General features: G+C 37.9%; 1 protein-coding gene across 6 annotated transcripts in view; it reads left to right on the forward strand.

Annotated features, from left to right (window-relative positions):
- The window catches only part of SOAT1 (sterol O-acyltransferase 1), a 58028-nt gene extending 42228 nt beyond the window's left edge, over nucleotides 1-15800 (forward strand). For 5 of the 6 annotated variants that reach the window (XM_032643725.1, XM_032643728.1, XM_032643733.1 and 2 more), the window contains 13 exons: nucleotides 700-848; nucleotides 2021-2080; nucleotides 2807-2914; nucleotides 3787-4069; nucleotides 5000-5078; nucleotides 5637-5718; nucleotides 6252-6297; nucleotides 7324-7453; nucleotides 9060-9157; nucleotides 10270-10368; nucleotides 11406-11541; nucleotides 12148-12293; nucleotides 13810-14787. In XM_032643725.1, the coding sequence (XP_032499616.1) occupies nucleotides 700-848; nucleotides 2021-2080; nucleotides 2807-2914; nucleotides 3787-4069; nucleotides 5000-5078; nucleotides 5637-5718; nucleotides 6252-6297; nucleotides 7324-7453; nucleotides 9060-9157; nucleotides 10270-10368; nucleotides 11406-11541; nucleotides 12148-12293; nucleotides 13810-13866 (1473 nt within the window). In that variant the 3' untranslated portion in view covers nucleotides 13867-14787. Of the gene's footprint in view, nucleotides 1-699; nucleotides 849-2020; nucleotides 2081-2806; nucleotides 2915-3786; nucleotides 4070-4999; nucleotides 5079-5636; nucleotides 5719-6251; nucleotides 6298-7323; nucleotides 7454-9059; nucleotides 9158-10269; nucleotides 10369-11405; nucleotides 11542-12147; nucleotides 12294-13809; nucleotides 14788-15476 lie in introns of those variants that run through there. The other variant, XM_032643722.1, reaches the window with a different exon arrangement.
- The last annotated feature ends 318 nt before the right edge of the window (nucleotides 15801-16118 follow it).

The raw sequence follows: 16118 nt of genomic DNA on the forward strand, positions 1-16118 counted from the left end.
TTCCATATAAAAATTTGAAGAGAAAAAAATACTGTCATTTTTAGCATTTCTGTTATTTTGTTTTTGTATACCATTCGTAGGAGTTCATTTAGTAGGTGATTACTTTGATTTATGCCTAAAAGGGTATACATGCTTTTTTAAATTTTTTATTTTATTTATTTTAATTTTTGTGGCTGCGTTGGGTCTTCGTTGCTGCGCGTGGGCTTTCTCTAGTTGTGGCAAGTGGGGGCTACTCTTCGTTGCGGTGCGTGGGCTTCTCATCACAGTGGCTTCTCTTGTTGCAGAGCATGGGCTCCAGGTGCATGGGCTTCAGTAGTTGTGGCTCGTGGGCTCTAGAGTGCAGGCTCAGCAGCTGTGGCACACGGGCTTAGTTGCTCCGTGGCATGTGGGATCTTCCCGGACCAGGGTTCGAACCCGTGTCCCCTGTATTGGCAGGTGGATTCTTAACCACTGTGCCACCAGGGAAGTCCAAAGGGTATACATTCTTAAAAAGACAAATCATCATGTTGCTTTTTCAGTAGCGGTTTCTGAAACTACAGGTCAGCTATAGAAATCACTTTTCTGTTTTTATTCCTGTGAATTCACTTATCATGGATTTCTTTTGATCCAGCTCTATTTAGGAGAACCCTTTAAAAAATGTCAACAACTCATAAGCTAGTTAGCCCCTAATGCTTTCCTTTATTTGTCTTAAAATTCTAGGAATTGAAGCCCTTTTTTATGAAGGAAGTTGGCAGTCACTTTGATGATTTTGTGACCAATCTCATTGAAAAATCCGCATCATTAGACAATGGTGGTTGTACCCTCACATCCTTTTCTGTTCTTGAAGGAGAGAACAGCCACAGAGCTAAGTAAGTACGAGTAAGTTTCTTTTAATGCACAAGTCAACTCTAGCACAGCTCAGTGGTCTCAATGTGGATTGCACTAAAAAAGCCTGGATTCACACCGCACTACCTTTTATTAGCCATGTATTGCTATTTTAAACAGTTGAAGGGTGGGTTTCTTCATCTTAATACGTGGATTATAACAAACATGCATACCTCATTTAAGACCATGCTGACTTATAAAATAACATAGCTAACACTTGTTGAATGCTTTACATTTAAACCAAACAATGACCCTGTGAGGCACATAATATAACTGCATATTACAGGTTAGGAAACTGAAGCATGAAGCAGTTAAATGTTGTCCAAGATTACACAGTGGGGATTTGAACCCAGTGTCCGTGCTCTTCACTATGTCTCATACTGCCTCTCTATTGTACCCTATACAGTACTTGTAATAAAGTACAGTGCAATTAGTATACGTTATTTTAATTGGTCAGTCATCCAGAGCAGTAGAGGGAAGGCTATCAAAGGCCAGTGTGTGCTAATTTGCCATTTTGTGCTTTCCTTGGTTTTATGCCTCTTTGGTCTCTGTCAGTCTCCTGTTCTGGAGAACTGTTTTGACCAGAATAGCTAACCATAGCAGAAGTGCTAATGGTACTGCAAGAAGCCCTAAAGAAGGTGATAATGTTAGATGTTAAAATGTGAGGTTTTAGTAACTGGAGGTAACCTATTAGATCAGGAGGCTGTTGGGGATTGTTGGAAGACCTTAGGGGAGGGTATCATAAACATCAGTGCAGTTTTGGAGGACAGACCAAAATAGTATGTGAACTGAGTAAAGTATGGCTGGAGGCTTGTCCTTAGAGGTGTTTGGGAGAAGGAAGAGTGGTTGTCAGCCTGTGATGCCAGGGATGCATCTCCATAGGGGCTGGGCTGTGGGGTCTTTTTGAGTACTGCTCTAGTTAGGTTTGTCTGACATCTCTTCCTTCCTAATCAGATATGTCTGCACCTACCTCACAGCATTGTTCAGAAGAAGCAAATGACAAAACATGCATAAAACCCTAACACAGCACCTGGGTCATAGTGAGAAGGCAGTTAATATTATAAGCTGTAGCTGGTAATATTGCTTTTCTTATCCATAGGTTTACATTTCTTGTAATACTTGAAGTACTCATATTTTAATTTTTTGCTCTTCCCAGAGATCTGAGAGCACCTCCAGAACATGGAAAGATTTTTGTTATAAGGCGATCTCTCTTAGAGTGAGTATTTTTAGTTGCTTTTGTTAATTATTTGCATTTAAAAAAATCAAACTATTCTGATGGTTAGAATCACTGAGTACTCTATGAATGTTTAATAGGTTTGTTCTGTATTCATGTAATACATTGGTTTTGATACTTCTTCTTGTACATTTGCCATCTCTTGCTCCTCCTTTCTGAACTTTTGGTTCTGTATCTAGTTTCAAGGGAGGAGTTGGAGGTAAGAATGGTTATTGGTCCTCTGATAAATTCCTTGAAGTTGTGCTGCTAGAACAGAAATTTTCTAATTAGGTAAACCACTTCAAGAGAGTTTCGGTGGTGCTGTCTTCTTGATACATAAATTTTTTTCATCTCTTCTTTGGCTAGCCAACTTTGAGACTTGATAGTTTTCTCAGATTTACTTACTTTAGAACCCCGATTGTGTAGATTTTATGGGGGAAAAAATAGGAAGTGTAAATTAATTGTGGCAACTTCATTTGTGAACTGAAAATTAAAGGTGCATTTTGAGTAGGTAATGAATGTGTCTTTTGAAATGTTGTCTGAGTTGATTATTTATCATTGATTTCTTCATTAGAATACTGATATTCATGAGTAATGTTCTGTGATTACTGTTTGAGATGTTTTTGGAGTGTGGATTAAGCATCTTCTGAACTGCTTTGAAGTAAAGTCTTTAATATATGGTGTTTTAAAATTAAATATCGATTAATTTTATTGGAACTACGTTTACAGTGAGCTGTTTGAGGTGGACCACATCAGAACGATATATCACATGTTCATTGCCCTCCTCATTCTCTTCATTCTCAGCACACTTGTAGTAGATTACATTGATGAAGGAAGGTAAGACAGTATACCTGTTTGCTTAGTTGATGCATGGGGTGTTGGGAGTTTTCACTATATTTAAATTTTGAAAAAAGATGGTTTGGTTAAATTGCTTCAGAAAAATCCCAAAGCAGCTGATTTGAGGGTGAGAGTTCTCCCTCCTGAAAAGTACAACTATAAAGCATATTAGAAATTTTATGACTTTTATTTTTAAAATGGTCTATTTTAAAAGACCATCTTAGTAGTTTCTAGGTAGTTTTCCTAAATGAGAGAATATTGTATATATGAGTTACCAATTTTTCTGCTATGGTATGCATTTTAGGTTGTTTCTAAAAATAGGTAGTTATTGGAATTTAACGTTTGAAAAACATGATGTTTTTAATATAAAAATCAAATTATAACTAAAGATGACAGTGTGATAATCATACATTGAATTATGTGCTTTATTAGTAAATTAAAATTTGAGATAATCATAATAGTATATTAGATTTTCGAATTGTACTATTTCATTCTGCAAAATCATCTTTTGTACATAAATTATTGCTATTTAAATATTTTAAGTATTTACCTTGCCATAGCATATTTTAGAGTTTAAAATGTATTAATGTGAGAATCTAATCTTTGAGAAATTCAGAGTCTTGTTACCTTAGGTTAGTAGTTTAGGTATCTTATGTTCAAAGACCATATTATCCTAGAGCTTTTAGAAAATAGATAAATAAGTTGTGAAGCTGAGGCTTAGGAGCACATGTGTTACATCCATGACTTCTGCGTGTTAGTGTTGTTGTGTCTCCTAAAGTTGAAAGTTTTGGGTCTGAAAGTTTTTAATTTTATAAATCAGTGCTTATTAAAAATTTACTTCTGTGTTCTTTCTCTGTGCTTTTTCCCCCCAGGCTAGTGCTTGAGTTCAATCTCATGTCTTACGCTTTTGGCAAACTTACTGTTGCTATGTGGACGTGGTGCACCATGTTCTTATGTACACTTACAGTTCCCTATTTCCTGTTTCAACGCTGGGCCAGAGGCTATCACAGGAGTTCTCATCCAGTAGTCCATTCTCTCTTGCATTGCTTCCTTTTTGTGGTCTTCCAGATTGGAGTTCTAGGTTTGGGACCACTTTATGTTGTATTAGTGTATACACTACCACCAGCTTCCCGATTCATTGTTATACTCGAACAGGTAAGGTTTTGAGTGTTGCTCAACACAATGCTATGCTTAGTTAATAATAATAATAATAATTGTTATTTTTTGTTGTATTAGTTGGATAAATTTTCATATCTGGTTCTTTGTGCTATTATCTATAAAATTAAAGTGTTAAACTACATCATCTTGTCTTTTTTTTTTGCGGTACGCGGGCCTCTCACTGTTGTGGCCTCTCCCGTTGCGGAGCACAGGCTCAGCGGCCATGGCTCATGGGCCTAGCTCCTCCGCGGCATGTGGGATCCTCCTGGACCGGGGCACGAACCCGTGTCCCCTGCATCGGCAGGTGGACTCTCAACCACTGCGCCACTAGGGAAGCTCCATCATCTTGTCTTTTAAAATTCATTCTACCTTCAGTGTTCTCTGATTCTTGATAATTGAAATAAATTACACTGAACTGTTCTGGATGAATTCAAATTTTGTTCTTGAACACTTTTTGTAGAAGCCATCTAAAGTATAAAATATTTTTGTAATTAAAAACTCTACTTTTGAAGTGTCAGATTCATTGTTTTGTCATATAGCCATCTAAAAGATTTATTTTGTTTGTACGCCCTTCAGAATTTTCTGACTTTTATTGGCTATCTGTAATGCTCGGTTTGGCTGTCTGTAATGCTCTGTTTGACTGATGGAAAGGACCGTTTCAGGAGACTTTCTTTGAACAGGCTTTTAATTTCTTAATTTGTAATATACCTGTAACAGATGGTGCTGTTAGTTGCAAAATAATTTGAGTAATAACATGTCTCTCTTTAGAGTTTGTTTTTCATTTGTTTTAGTCCATAAAAGTGAGTTTGAGTTGGTATATACAAAATTAAGTTCTTTGTGTGTTTATAATCTAGTGCTGTTCTGTGGTTGCTTATAAGAGACAAGACAGTGAAAGAAAATTCATCTTTTTCCCCCACTCCTTTGTAGATTCGTTTGATAATGAAGGCGCACTCATTTGTCAGAGAGAATGTGCCTCGGGTACTCAGTTCAGCCAAGGAGAAATCAAGTATGTAATTCCATAAGTCAAAGGATTATTCACAGGGTATTTCAACCTTTGGTGTTTACTGGGATGGCATATTACATTCTGTAGACATTTATGTTTGATTTTAAATACAAGGATCCAAAAAAAAAAAGAAACCTGTTGGGAGGGGAGGAAAAACATGTATATATGATCTGAAAGACCTTCTCACTGTTTCCTGATTGTTCCTGTTTTACCTTTGGTCCCCCAAATTTAAAACATTGATCATTAGACTCTTGCAACTTCTGCGTTATTTGTATAGAATGTTAATAGAGTCATTACACCCCGTGTGCTTACTTTTCTTGAATTGCTGCTTCAAACTCTAGAAGTTATGTCTAAGTCACAGGAGTAACTTAGTTTAGAGGGATTGGTAATATTCAATTAATTTAGGAATAAGAAGTCATCATTTTGGGAGAGCAGGAAGAAACAACATGAGCTAAGGAGAGGTAGCTTTTTGTCTTCCCTATTCTGTGCTTATTTTCCTCTTTCAGTTTTGCTGAAAGAAATTGAAGAGCCTCCAGTCTAAGCATAGTTTTCCTTTTCCAGGCACTGTTCCAGTACCCACAGTCAACCAGTACTTGTACTTCTTATTTGCTCCTACCCTCATCTACCGTGACAACTATCCCAGGTAATGGCATTATGAAGCAGAAATGGGGTAGCACCAGGAGTGTGCCAGGAAGGAGGTGGGGTAGGTAGACCAGTTCATGTAGGGCTACAGAGCAGTTGGAATGGGTTTTAATTTTCTTGCTGGCATGGGAAACCCCAAATCGTGATTCTAGCAATCTGATTTTATTTCAGTCATTCTTGACAGAATTGTACAAGTATTTCCTATGTCAAAAATGATGTTCTGGGGGCTTCCCTGGTGGCGCAGTGGTTGAGAGTCCACCTGCCGATGCAGGGGACACGGGTTCGTGCCCCGGTCTGGAAAGATCCCACATGCCGCGGAGCGGCTAGGCCCGTGAGCCATGGCCGCTGAGCCTGCGCGTCCGGAGCCTGTGCTCCCCAACGGGAGAGGCCACATCAGTGAGAGGCCCGCGTACCGCAAAAAAAATAACAGAAAAAAAAAAAAAGATATTCTGTGTGGGAAGATACTGTGAGGACCTTTTTAAAAGTTCATTTATTTACTTTATTTAGAAAGTAATTTTGTTTCTTCCGTTTTAGGACTCCCACTGTAAGATGGGGTTATGTGGCTATGCAGTTTGCACAGGTAAATTTTTTTTTGTGCCTAAGGTTTGTTGGCTGGTGGGAGATGGGGATTTGAATATAATAATAATTTAATATATTTAAAGTGTTGTCTAATTCATGTCTCCTGGGAGCTCTAGAACTCTTTTTTTTAAAAATTTATTTATTATTTATTTTTGGCTGTGTTGGGTCTTCGTTTCTGTGCGAGGGCTTTCTCTAGTTGCGGCGAGCGGGGGCCGCTTTTTCATCACGATGTGCGGGCGTCTCACTATCGCGGCCTCTCTTGTTGCGGAGCACAGGCTCCAGACGCGCAGACTCAGTAGTTGTGGCTCATGGGCCTAGTTGCTACTAGGGATGTAGTGGGATCGCAGCATGTGGGATCTTCCCAGACCAGCGCTCGAACCCGTGTCCCCTGCATTGGCAGGCAGATCCTCAACCACTGCACCACCAGGGAAGCCCTAGAACTCTTACTGAAGTCTTTAAACTATTCCCAGTTCGGTAAATGGTGTTTGCTTTGCCAATACATCAAAACTAATTTTCTACAATTAAAAAAAAAATTTTTTTTTAAGTAAAATAATTCCATTTGGTTACTTCAGTATGCATCTACATTAAATTCCCCCTCCCGTTCTGTTTTTTATTTTATTTTTGGATGTATATCTGTGTGGATGTGGTATGACACTCCCTCAACCCCTTATCAGAATCATAAATCCCAGAAGATCCCATTTTAAAATCTTGTGTCAATCAAATACCCCTTTATGAAATAGGTTCTTTTGTTATGAGTTTCATGTAGCAGGAAAAAGAGATTCCAGAGTCTGATCTTTTAAAAATGCCATCTGGTAAAGGGTTGGGAATAGGTATGGTAGAAATTAGGCTTGAGTACTATCTCTGAAGGATTACAGTTCAACAATCTTATATACTAGTGTTAAATGGAATATATGTGTAAAGGTTAGTTTACAGGTCACATATATATGTTCTTTTGAAGGAAAAAAAATCACTTTTTATCGTTCCTGATCAAGCTGTCTTTATTATAATTATCTTTGTTGTGTTCCAGGTTTTTGGTTGCTTTTTTTATGTGTACTACGTCTTTGAAAGGCTCTGCACCCCCTTGTTTCGGAATATCAAACAGGAGCCCTTCAGCGCTCGTGTTCTGGTCTTATGTATATTTAACTCCATCTTGCCAGGTAACGTGGGTACTGGTTAATTTGGCTGTTCATAAAGTTGCAAGGAAAATAGAAAGCCATTGCGTGTGAGCACCTTTGATTTACCTGCTTTTCGCTATCAACTCATCTATGCATCTATACCCATCTTTAACCTCTTTCCATCTATCTGACAGATGAAGCATCCTTCCAGTCCCTGGCCAATCTTTCCATTTGTCTTCTTTCACTCAAGTTTTGCTTTCTCTGACTGTGGATAGTCTGTGTTCATGCTTTATCTTCCCGTTCACTATTCACTGTAATCTTGCTCCTAATCTGACCAGGCCATTGAAATGGCCTTTATTAAAATCTCTAATCTCCTCCAGTAGTTGGCTTAGCCCTTATTCTGTTTGATCTCCATGAAGCACTGGGTGCTGTTGACCACATTTTGAAGTCTGTCTTGCCGCTGTCTTATTCTCCTGTCTTTCTGGCCATACCATACATAGCAGTGAACCAGACATACATACTCTTTATTTTCTGGAAGCTTGCAGTTTAGTTATATTTACAGTTTCCCTTACTTACTCTTTCTCTTTCCTCTACCCATTATATGTTGGTATTGTTTTCTGCCATCACGTTCTTTCTTCCTCGCCCTCTCTCCCAGACATCTGCTAGTAATCCTCCCTGATTGCCCCTCAAGATTTACTCCAATAAATTATTTTATCTGTCCCTCTGATGGGATATGTGTTACATATGTGTGTCTTCCTCACTAAGCTGCAAATTCCATAAGCTTAAGCATTGTATCTTGTAGCCAGTCATAGTCTCTCCTACATTGTCTTATACATAGTAGGCTAATATTTTTTGAAAAAACAAGTGAATGAAAAGGATGGGCATGTAAATGGGTATTTTAAAATATAGTGTAATATATAATATACTAAGGTGCTGTTGAACTTTGTCTCATAGTGGAGATGACATTTAACATTGGGTATTGAAAAATAAATAGGCATTTGCCGGGCAGAGGGGTGGTGGAAAGTTGCTTCCAGGTAGTGGGGTGGATTCAAAGGCATGGAGTATTTTGGAATGGCAGAAGTTCAGTTGCGGATGATGTTTGCTACATTGGGAGTAGAGGCAGAGATAAGTTATCCTTGTCACTATTGACATTTTGGGCTGGATAATTCTTTCTTTGGGGGGCTGTCACGTGCATTGTAGGATATTAGCCACATCCTGGCCTCTAACAACTGGATATCATAGCACAAGGCCCGCTTCTTGAATTGTGATAACCAAAAATGTCTCCAGAATTGCCAGCCATCTCCTGGGGGCAAAATCTCTCCCAGTTTTAAACAGCTGGTTTAGAGGAATACATGGCCAGATTTTAAAGGGCTTTTACCACCAAGTTAAGCCATACATCTAGGCATTTCCATTAAAAACAGGCTGGGTCATTTTTGTCTATAAAACCCACTTGGAAGAAAGTTATTTCTTTATTAGGTTAAAATAATTAACTTTCAAAATACACTGTATCATTTCTGAAATGGGTAAGCTGGAATAATAGCTTTTATTTTACAAAATAATTCCAGCTAAGCAAATGACGACATATAATGAACTGATTGGTATGTGAGCTGTTTGGAAGGAGTCTTAATATTGTTCCTCTTATTTTTAGCTGTGCTGATACTGTTCCTTAGTTTTTTTGCCTTTTTGCACTGCTGGCTCAATGCCTTTGCTGAGATGTTACGCTTTGGTGACAGGATGTTTTATAAGGTAATGTGTACTTGGACTCATCTTCCTTTTCACATTTTATTTGTGTACTCATTGTTAAGTATTTGAGCATTGTTAGCTACTAGCTTTTTAACATAAATATTGTGAAATCGTTTTCTTCCACAGGTTTTACCAATATTAAGTCTGAAATTCTATTACTGATTTAAGTGGCGTAGTCTTGTCTTTTCTTCTACCTCTAAATCTGCTCCCTTAGTACCGCATTTGGTTCCTGCTGGATCCTGTATTGGTGATTACAGTGGGAAAGCAGGTGTCCAGAGGGCATTGAGACTTTGCTGACTTTTTATTCATTTGAAATCGGCTGTCTGGTGCTGTAGGAGTGATCTCAGCAAATTATTCTATTTAAGATTGTTGAACAGTTCATGAAGGAAGTAACTTTTCCCTCCTTTATTTTGAAAGGCATTAATTCTGCTTCAGATAGTATTCTTACACTTCCAAAGTTGGAATTAAGTTGTAGAGTAGGGGCAGAGTGGTTCACAGTGTTCTGTAATCCCACCTGAAGCCCTCTAGAAATTTGTCTGTTCATGTTTTGGCAACACTCCAAGCCTATCTCTCCTTTCTCAAAGAAGCAGCGAGTGCGTGTTGCAAATTTTATGTCTTATTCCATTGGTCTGATCTTAGAGTAAGAAACAGGATATATATAAAGGAGCACCGGGATTTGGAGGTAGCCACCATCTCACTCGTGGTACAACTTAAATTTTGCTGTCTATGATACCAGCAAACTGCTCTTGAGGGTTATCACCCTATCTAAATCTGTGTGACCTTAGAATTCTCTCATTGTGTTTTAGCAAGGTAAGGGGGATTTACTGATTGTTATTTAGATGAACATTAGATTTAATGATTATGTTGTGTATCTTCCATCATAACTTGTGTGATAAAGAGATAGTGAACCTGGGAACTTAATCATCCATAAAACTAGGATTAATGTCACATTGAACACTAATAACCAAAATGCCTTTGAAGATTTTTCTGACATCAGTGTATGGACTAACAATTTATCATAACACACTCTAGGTGTTATATTATGTGTGTATATTCCCTGGGAGTAGGTTTTGCTTTGGTTCTGTGTACATGTATACCTTTGCTTTTTTCCTTAGGATTGGTGGAACTCCACATCATACTCTAACTATTACAGGACCTGGAATGTGGTGGTCCATGATTGGCTATATTACTATGCTTACAAGGACTTTCTCTGGGTAAGCAGCGAGATTTAGTTAATGTTGTTTAAGAAATGGAGATTCTTTTCCAGAAAGTATTACTATTGTGCAGCTGGAGGAAGTTATACTTAGTTGTCTTCAATTCTCTTGTGAGCCGTTAATGTCTTAAGAAACCTTCTGCTTTGAATAGCACTGCTTAGAGACCAGTATCTACAGTTACCAGGACTAAGACCATGTTTTTGCTCTGGATTTTGATTTTACATGACTACAAAGTAAGAATGCGTGCAGGCATTTGGAGAAGTTGAAATGATCCACCAGTAATGGATCATTTTGTTGGAGTCTCATTGCCAGCAAATAATCTCCCCTAGCTTTTTCCATTTGTTTTTTTGTTTTTCTTCCTTTGTTAGAAGTGGAGAAACCACCTATGTTTGGATTTACAGCTCTCCGATATAGATTATTAATATATGTCTTTGAGACATTCTTTAGAGCATCGCTTATTTAGACTGAAGAAACGTAGTCTTGAGTCTCATGGTTGATTAACGTTGGTATCTCTGGATTGCAGGTTTGAATTGTTAAATAAGGGCACTATTTGGCTAAATGACAGTGTGTTGTGGTGCAAATAGCACAGTATTCGAATGTTCTTTCATTCATAAATGTAATTTGACTTATGGAGGCAAGTCCCTTGTTTCTAAATCTTAGTTTTGTTACCTGTAAAAATGGTACCTGCCCAATCTACCGTACAATGCTACTCTAGATTTGATGTGTCCGTTTAGCAATGAAAACTATGTTTTGTCAACCATAGTGAGTTACAAATATAAGTTATTAGTGTTTTTGAAAATATGCTCGATCTTTCAACATTAATGGTTTTGAAAATATGTCATTTAGTAAAGTAAGGATTTTTAAGCATAGATGTTTTTGTCATTATTTTAGTACATTGGATTACTCCAAGTAGACTTAGAAAATCAAATATGAATATAATAGGTGCCTTTAGTGTATGTTAATTATAAGTCTTATGTACTTCATGTTTAATTACTTACTTTCTGAAAATTGCCTCTAATATTTTCCTTTTACCCTAGTTTTTCACAAAGAAGTTCAAGTCAGCTGCCATGTTAGCTGTCTTTGCTGTGTCTGCTGTAGTGCACGAATATGCCTTGGCTGTTTGCTTGAACTTTTTCTATCCAGTGCTTTTCGTGCTCTTCATGTTCTTTGGAAGTAAGTATCTTGGCATCTCCTGAGTACTGAGTATTATGCTAAAAGAAATTTAGAAAATAACATATAAAATCAAAGTAGAAAACTAGATAGTAATACCATTTCAAGGCAATGTTTGTTTATCAGATGGTAAGAACATTAATTTTGAGTAATTATGTACAACTCTGTTGCAGGATGCTTACACTTTGATGTAGAGAAATGAACTAAATAAGCTCTTGAAGACTGTTGATAACACTGACTTGGTAGCTCATGAAAACTATAAACAACCTCGCCATTCTTAAACTCTGTTCAGTGTTCACTCTCTGAAAAAAACTAACCCTTTTTTGGGTGGGGTGGAGAGGGACAAGTTAGAATAGGAATGCGTCCATGAAATATGTTTTCACCTGTTCTGAATACTGATTGCTTTCCAAATAATCACTGATTAATAAATTTAAACAGTGAAGCTTCATTTGTACTTATGGGACCAATGGCCAGCATAGAACGTGTATATACACAGTTGATGCTGTTTATGATAACTAAATGATTGTAGCAGATATCTGAGGCCCCTCATCTCCTGGTAGATTTTGTTTTGATGACTATATATATTTTTTGTTGTTTTCCTAACTTCAGTGGCTTTCAACTTCATTGCCAATGATAGTCGGAAAAGGCCAATTTGGAATGTTCTGATGTGGACTTCCCTTTTCGCGGGCAATGGAGTCCTCCTGTGCTTTTATTCTCAAGAGTGGTATGCACGACAACACTGCCCCTTGAAAAATGTGAGTCATCAATCAGGCTGGAGTGGTGAAGTAACCTATTTGTTCCCTGATTGTGAGGGTTGGTGGGCAGTGTTAAGGGGAAGGGAGTAGTGGAGATGGTGATAAATTAATGTTAAGGGGAGGGAAATGTGGAGTAAAAGCAGTAACTTATCTTACTGCACTGTCCTTGAACTTTTTCTTTTCTTTGGTTTTCTTCCCATTGAACTCTCCTAGTTCTTGGTTCTCTCTCTCTTTTTTTTTCTCTTTATCTGATTTTTCTTTAGCTCCTTCTAATATTCTTCCTGTGCCCTGAAAATGTAGGTCTTCTCCAAGGTTTTCCCAGTGGCATGTGTATCCACCCCCACCCCCAAATATGCATCTTTTACCTCTTCCTTCCCGAAGTAATAAACTCTATAAAAATGTCCAGCTAGACTCATATGCCTAGGAGCCCATTTCCCTTTTTTTGTTGTATTTTTCTTGTTTGTAATTTTGTAAGAGTCTCATTCTTAGAGCTTTAGTTTTCGGCTGCTTGTAGAAAACTCCCAAATATTTGGGGTGGGGGGCTTCTTGATACATCTGCTTGGGTATTTCTCATGAATACCTATAACTGAAGATGTTTAAAATCAAATTAATCAGTTTCTCTCCCAAAGCTTCTGTCCACCCTGATTTTGCTATGCTGCCCTCGCATCCCCTCCTTATTTCCTGTGAGTCCCCTTTGTGCATTTGAACTAACTGCTCTGGACTCTGGACTCTGTCTCTGGTCACTCTGCTCTTTGCACTCAGATTTCACCTGTCAGAGTTTATCAAGATCTGATTTGGATGCAGTGTCGTCCATGAAGCTTATTTATTTATTTATTTGGTTGGTTGGTTGCGCTGGGTCTTAGTTGCGGCTTGCCGGCTCCTTAGTTGTGGCACATGGGCTCCTTGCTTGTGGCATGCGAACTCTTAGTTGCGGCATGCCTGTGGGATCTAGTTCCCTGACCAGGGATCGAACCCAGGCCCCCTGCGTGGAGTCTTAACCACAGCACCACCAGGGAAGTCCCCATGAAGCTTTTTAAAATTCCTGCTCTAGTCTCTTTTCTATTTCTGAACTTTCATAGTATTTCATCTGTTCCTCGTTTAGATGATTCAGTAATTTAAGCTTTGTATTATAGTAATTTGTGTATATTATCATCCTTAACCTACCACCATTTAGATTTAGGGCTACTAAAAATAGGACTGTGCTAAAACAAAATGCAAGATACAGAAAAAAGGTAGTGCCTCTTTAGAATTTGGTCAGGAGTCCATGCAGTTGTGTAGAGTTTACTGGACTTAGCTTCATGTAAAGCTTCTAAATCAAGTAAATCTGTGCTATAGATAAAAATGATGAACATCTTTTGAATTAGTGAGCTGCTTATAGCTTGAAGGTTACTGAAATGCTGGGAGGCATTTTAGAGATGTGCCATGTGTAACATCAACACCCCCTATCTACCCCATATCTCATACGTACAGTGCACACAGATAAACTACTCTTCCATTCTTTTTTTTCCCCTCAAAGCCCACATTTCTGGATTACATCCGGCCACGTTCCTGGACTTGTCGTTATGTGTTTTAGAAGCTTGGACTTTGTTTCCTTCCTTGACTGAAGATTGGGTATTCTACCTGATTTGGGGCCACCATCTGTTTCCAGCTCTTACTGAAGTTATCTGTGTTATTTGGACCACTCCAGGCTTTACAGATGGCTCACTCCATTACTAGGTCACCTGAAGCTGAGCTGTTAGAAGTTTCCTGGAAGCTTGTACACTTTTAAGCAGTTCTTAATTTTTTCCTTTTTGGGAGAAGGGAGACTTGTAGCTGATATAATGACAGATTTTTGCTGGGTCATATCAGCTTAAACCTCAGAAATTCTGTTTTGTTTCTTGATTGCATCTAATTAGAGACTAAACATCATGTTTTCTTGGCCACTGAATTAGCCAAAACATTGATGAAGAAATCATTTAAGTACCCCTGGCTTAGAAATTTTTTCATGTGCATTGTTGGAATGTATGCTCATTAACCATGCAATTGGGAAAGAAAATAATGTGGAATGTTTTGCTATTTCTAGTAAAGAGAAAATATCTATTTTTCCAAAGATAATCTTGTTATATATCCTAATTTGTATTTTTTTTTTAAAGTTCAGTTCTATTTTTATCTTGTTTTTGCTATACAGTGTAGGTCGTGATATCTGTGAAGCAAAATTATCCCTTTCACCTTGAATTCTTGAGTTTGCATCCATAATATTATATATTGAGGGGAACAGAAGTAGGAAGGGAAAAAGAAGTGGCACAGGACAAAGAAAAATGTTTCCTCTTTTAATTTCTAAAGTAATTTTTAAAAAGAACTTGCAGAGTCAATAATGTGTTTAAATTATTTTATTGTGGAACTTATGTGGAAGATAACTTTTGTTGTTTAAACTTTCAGGTAATAACTTCTTTGAAGTTATTTAGAAGTAACCTTTGGTACAGTTATTTTATCTAATAAATACTGACATGAATTACTTTTCAGACTAGTAAGTCTGTTACATAAGTATTAATCACCACCATTAATATTAAAGGGAATATTAAAGATCCAGAAGCTGGCTTCTGCATTTGCTCAATTATTATACTTTTTTTTCAATTATTATGCTTCTAATGGTAGTGTACTTTAGTTGCAATAAATTAATAGGTGATCATTTTCAAGAAAATGTACTTTATTGTATGATGTTCCATGTTATCAGATGCCTATAGCTAATACAGTGTGGTGTGTAGGAATTATTTTGGTTGTTTGAATGACATATGATTATGTTGGTAAAGACTGAGCTTTGGAAGGGTTTTTGAAGACCATGTAGGTTCAACCCAAAGAAGGGAGGCTTATGAATTACCCAAAATTTGAGAAGCAGCCAACTTGAGAAACTATCTTGGTGTTCTAGCAGCCCTACTGCTATCTAGAAAGTTTGAGAAATCTTTTTCAAATTGTTTTCAAAAAGTTAGTTTGAATCTCACAAGAAGGTAAGTAAAGTTTCTTAGTAGTCACAGCTTAATTTGTACCGCAAGTTCTCAGCTAAGTTTCCCATACCTTTGGTCCAGTTGAGTTTGGGCAAATCCAACCTCAACAGACAAAAGTGTACCTCAAAGAAGGTTATTTTTAAAAGGGTATTCCAGGACTTCCCTCGTGGCGCAGTGGTTAAGACTCCACCTGTCAATGCAGGAGACACAGGTTCGAGCCCTTGTCCAGGAAGATCCCACATGCTGCGGAGCAACTAAGCCCGTGCACCACAACTACTGAGCCTGCTCTCTAGAGCCCAGAGCCACAACTACTGAGTCCGCGTGCCACAACTACCGAAGCCCGCGTGCCACAACTACGCACGCCTAGAGCCTGTGCTCCACAACAAGAAAAGCCACCACAGTGAGAAGCCCGCACACCACAACCAAGAGTAGCCCCCGCTTGCCGCAACTAGAGAAAGCCTGCACACGGCAACAAAGACCCAATGCAGCCCAAAATAAAATAATAAATAAATAAATAATTTTTTTTAAAAAAAGAAAAGTAATGAGTTTAAAATTTCTTTCCTATAAAGTATTAATGACAGTAATCATTAGTTTGGGTGTGTTATCTAAGAGAACAACTAATATCTCTAACTTTGTCGTAAATTTGTTAGACGCTCTTATTCTCAATTCTGGGTAGTGAGGAAAAATGGAGGGGTTTTTTGTTTGTTTTTGGTGGATTAATTACTGCAATTGCCTAGGTAAAGTTGCTTCCTCATGTTAGAGCTTAATTAGAAAATTGAGGCTGCTTTTACCCCTCTCGGTAACCACAACATTTGGAAGCAAAAGGAGTAGTGGAAATGTTTTT

The sequence above is a fragment of the Phocoena sinus genome, chromosome 1 (assembly GCF_008692025.1).
Source record: "Phocoena sinus isolate mPhoSin1 chromosome 1, mPhoSin1.pri, whole genome shotgun sequence".
Classification (NCBI taxonomy): Eukaryota; Metazoa; Chordata; class Mammalia; order Artiodactyla; family Phocoenidae; genus Phocoena; species Phocoena sinus.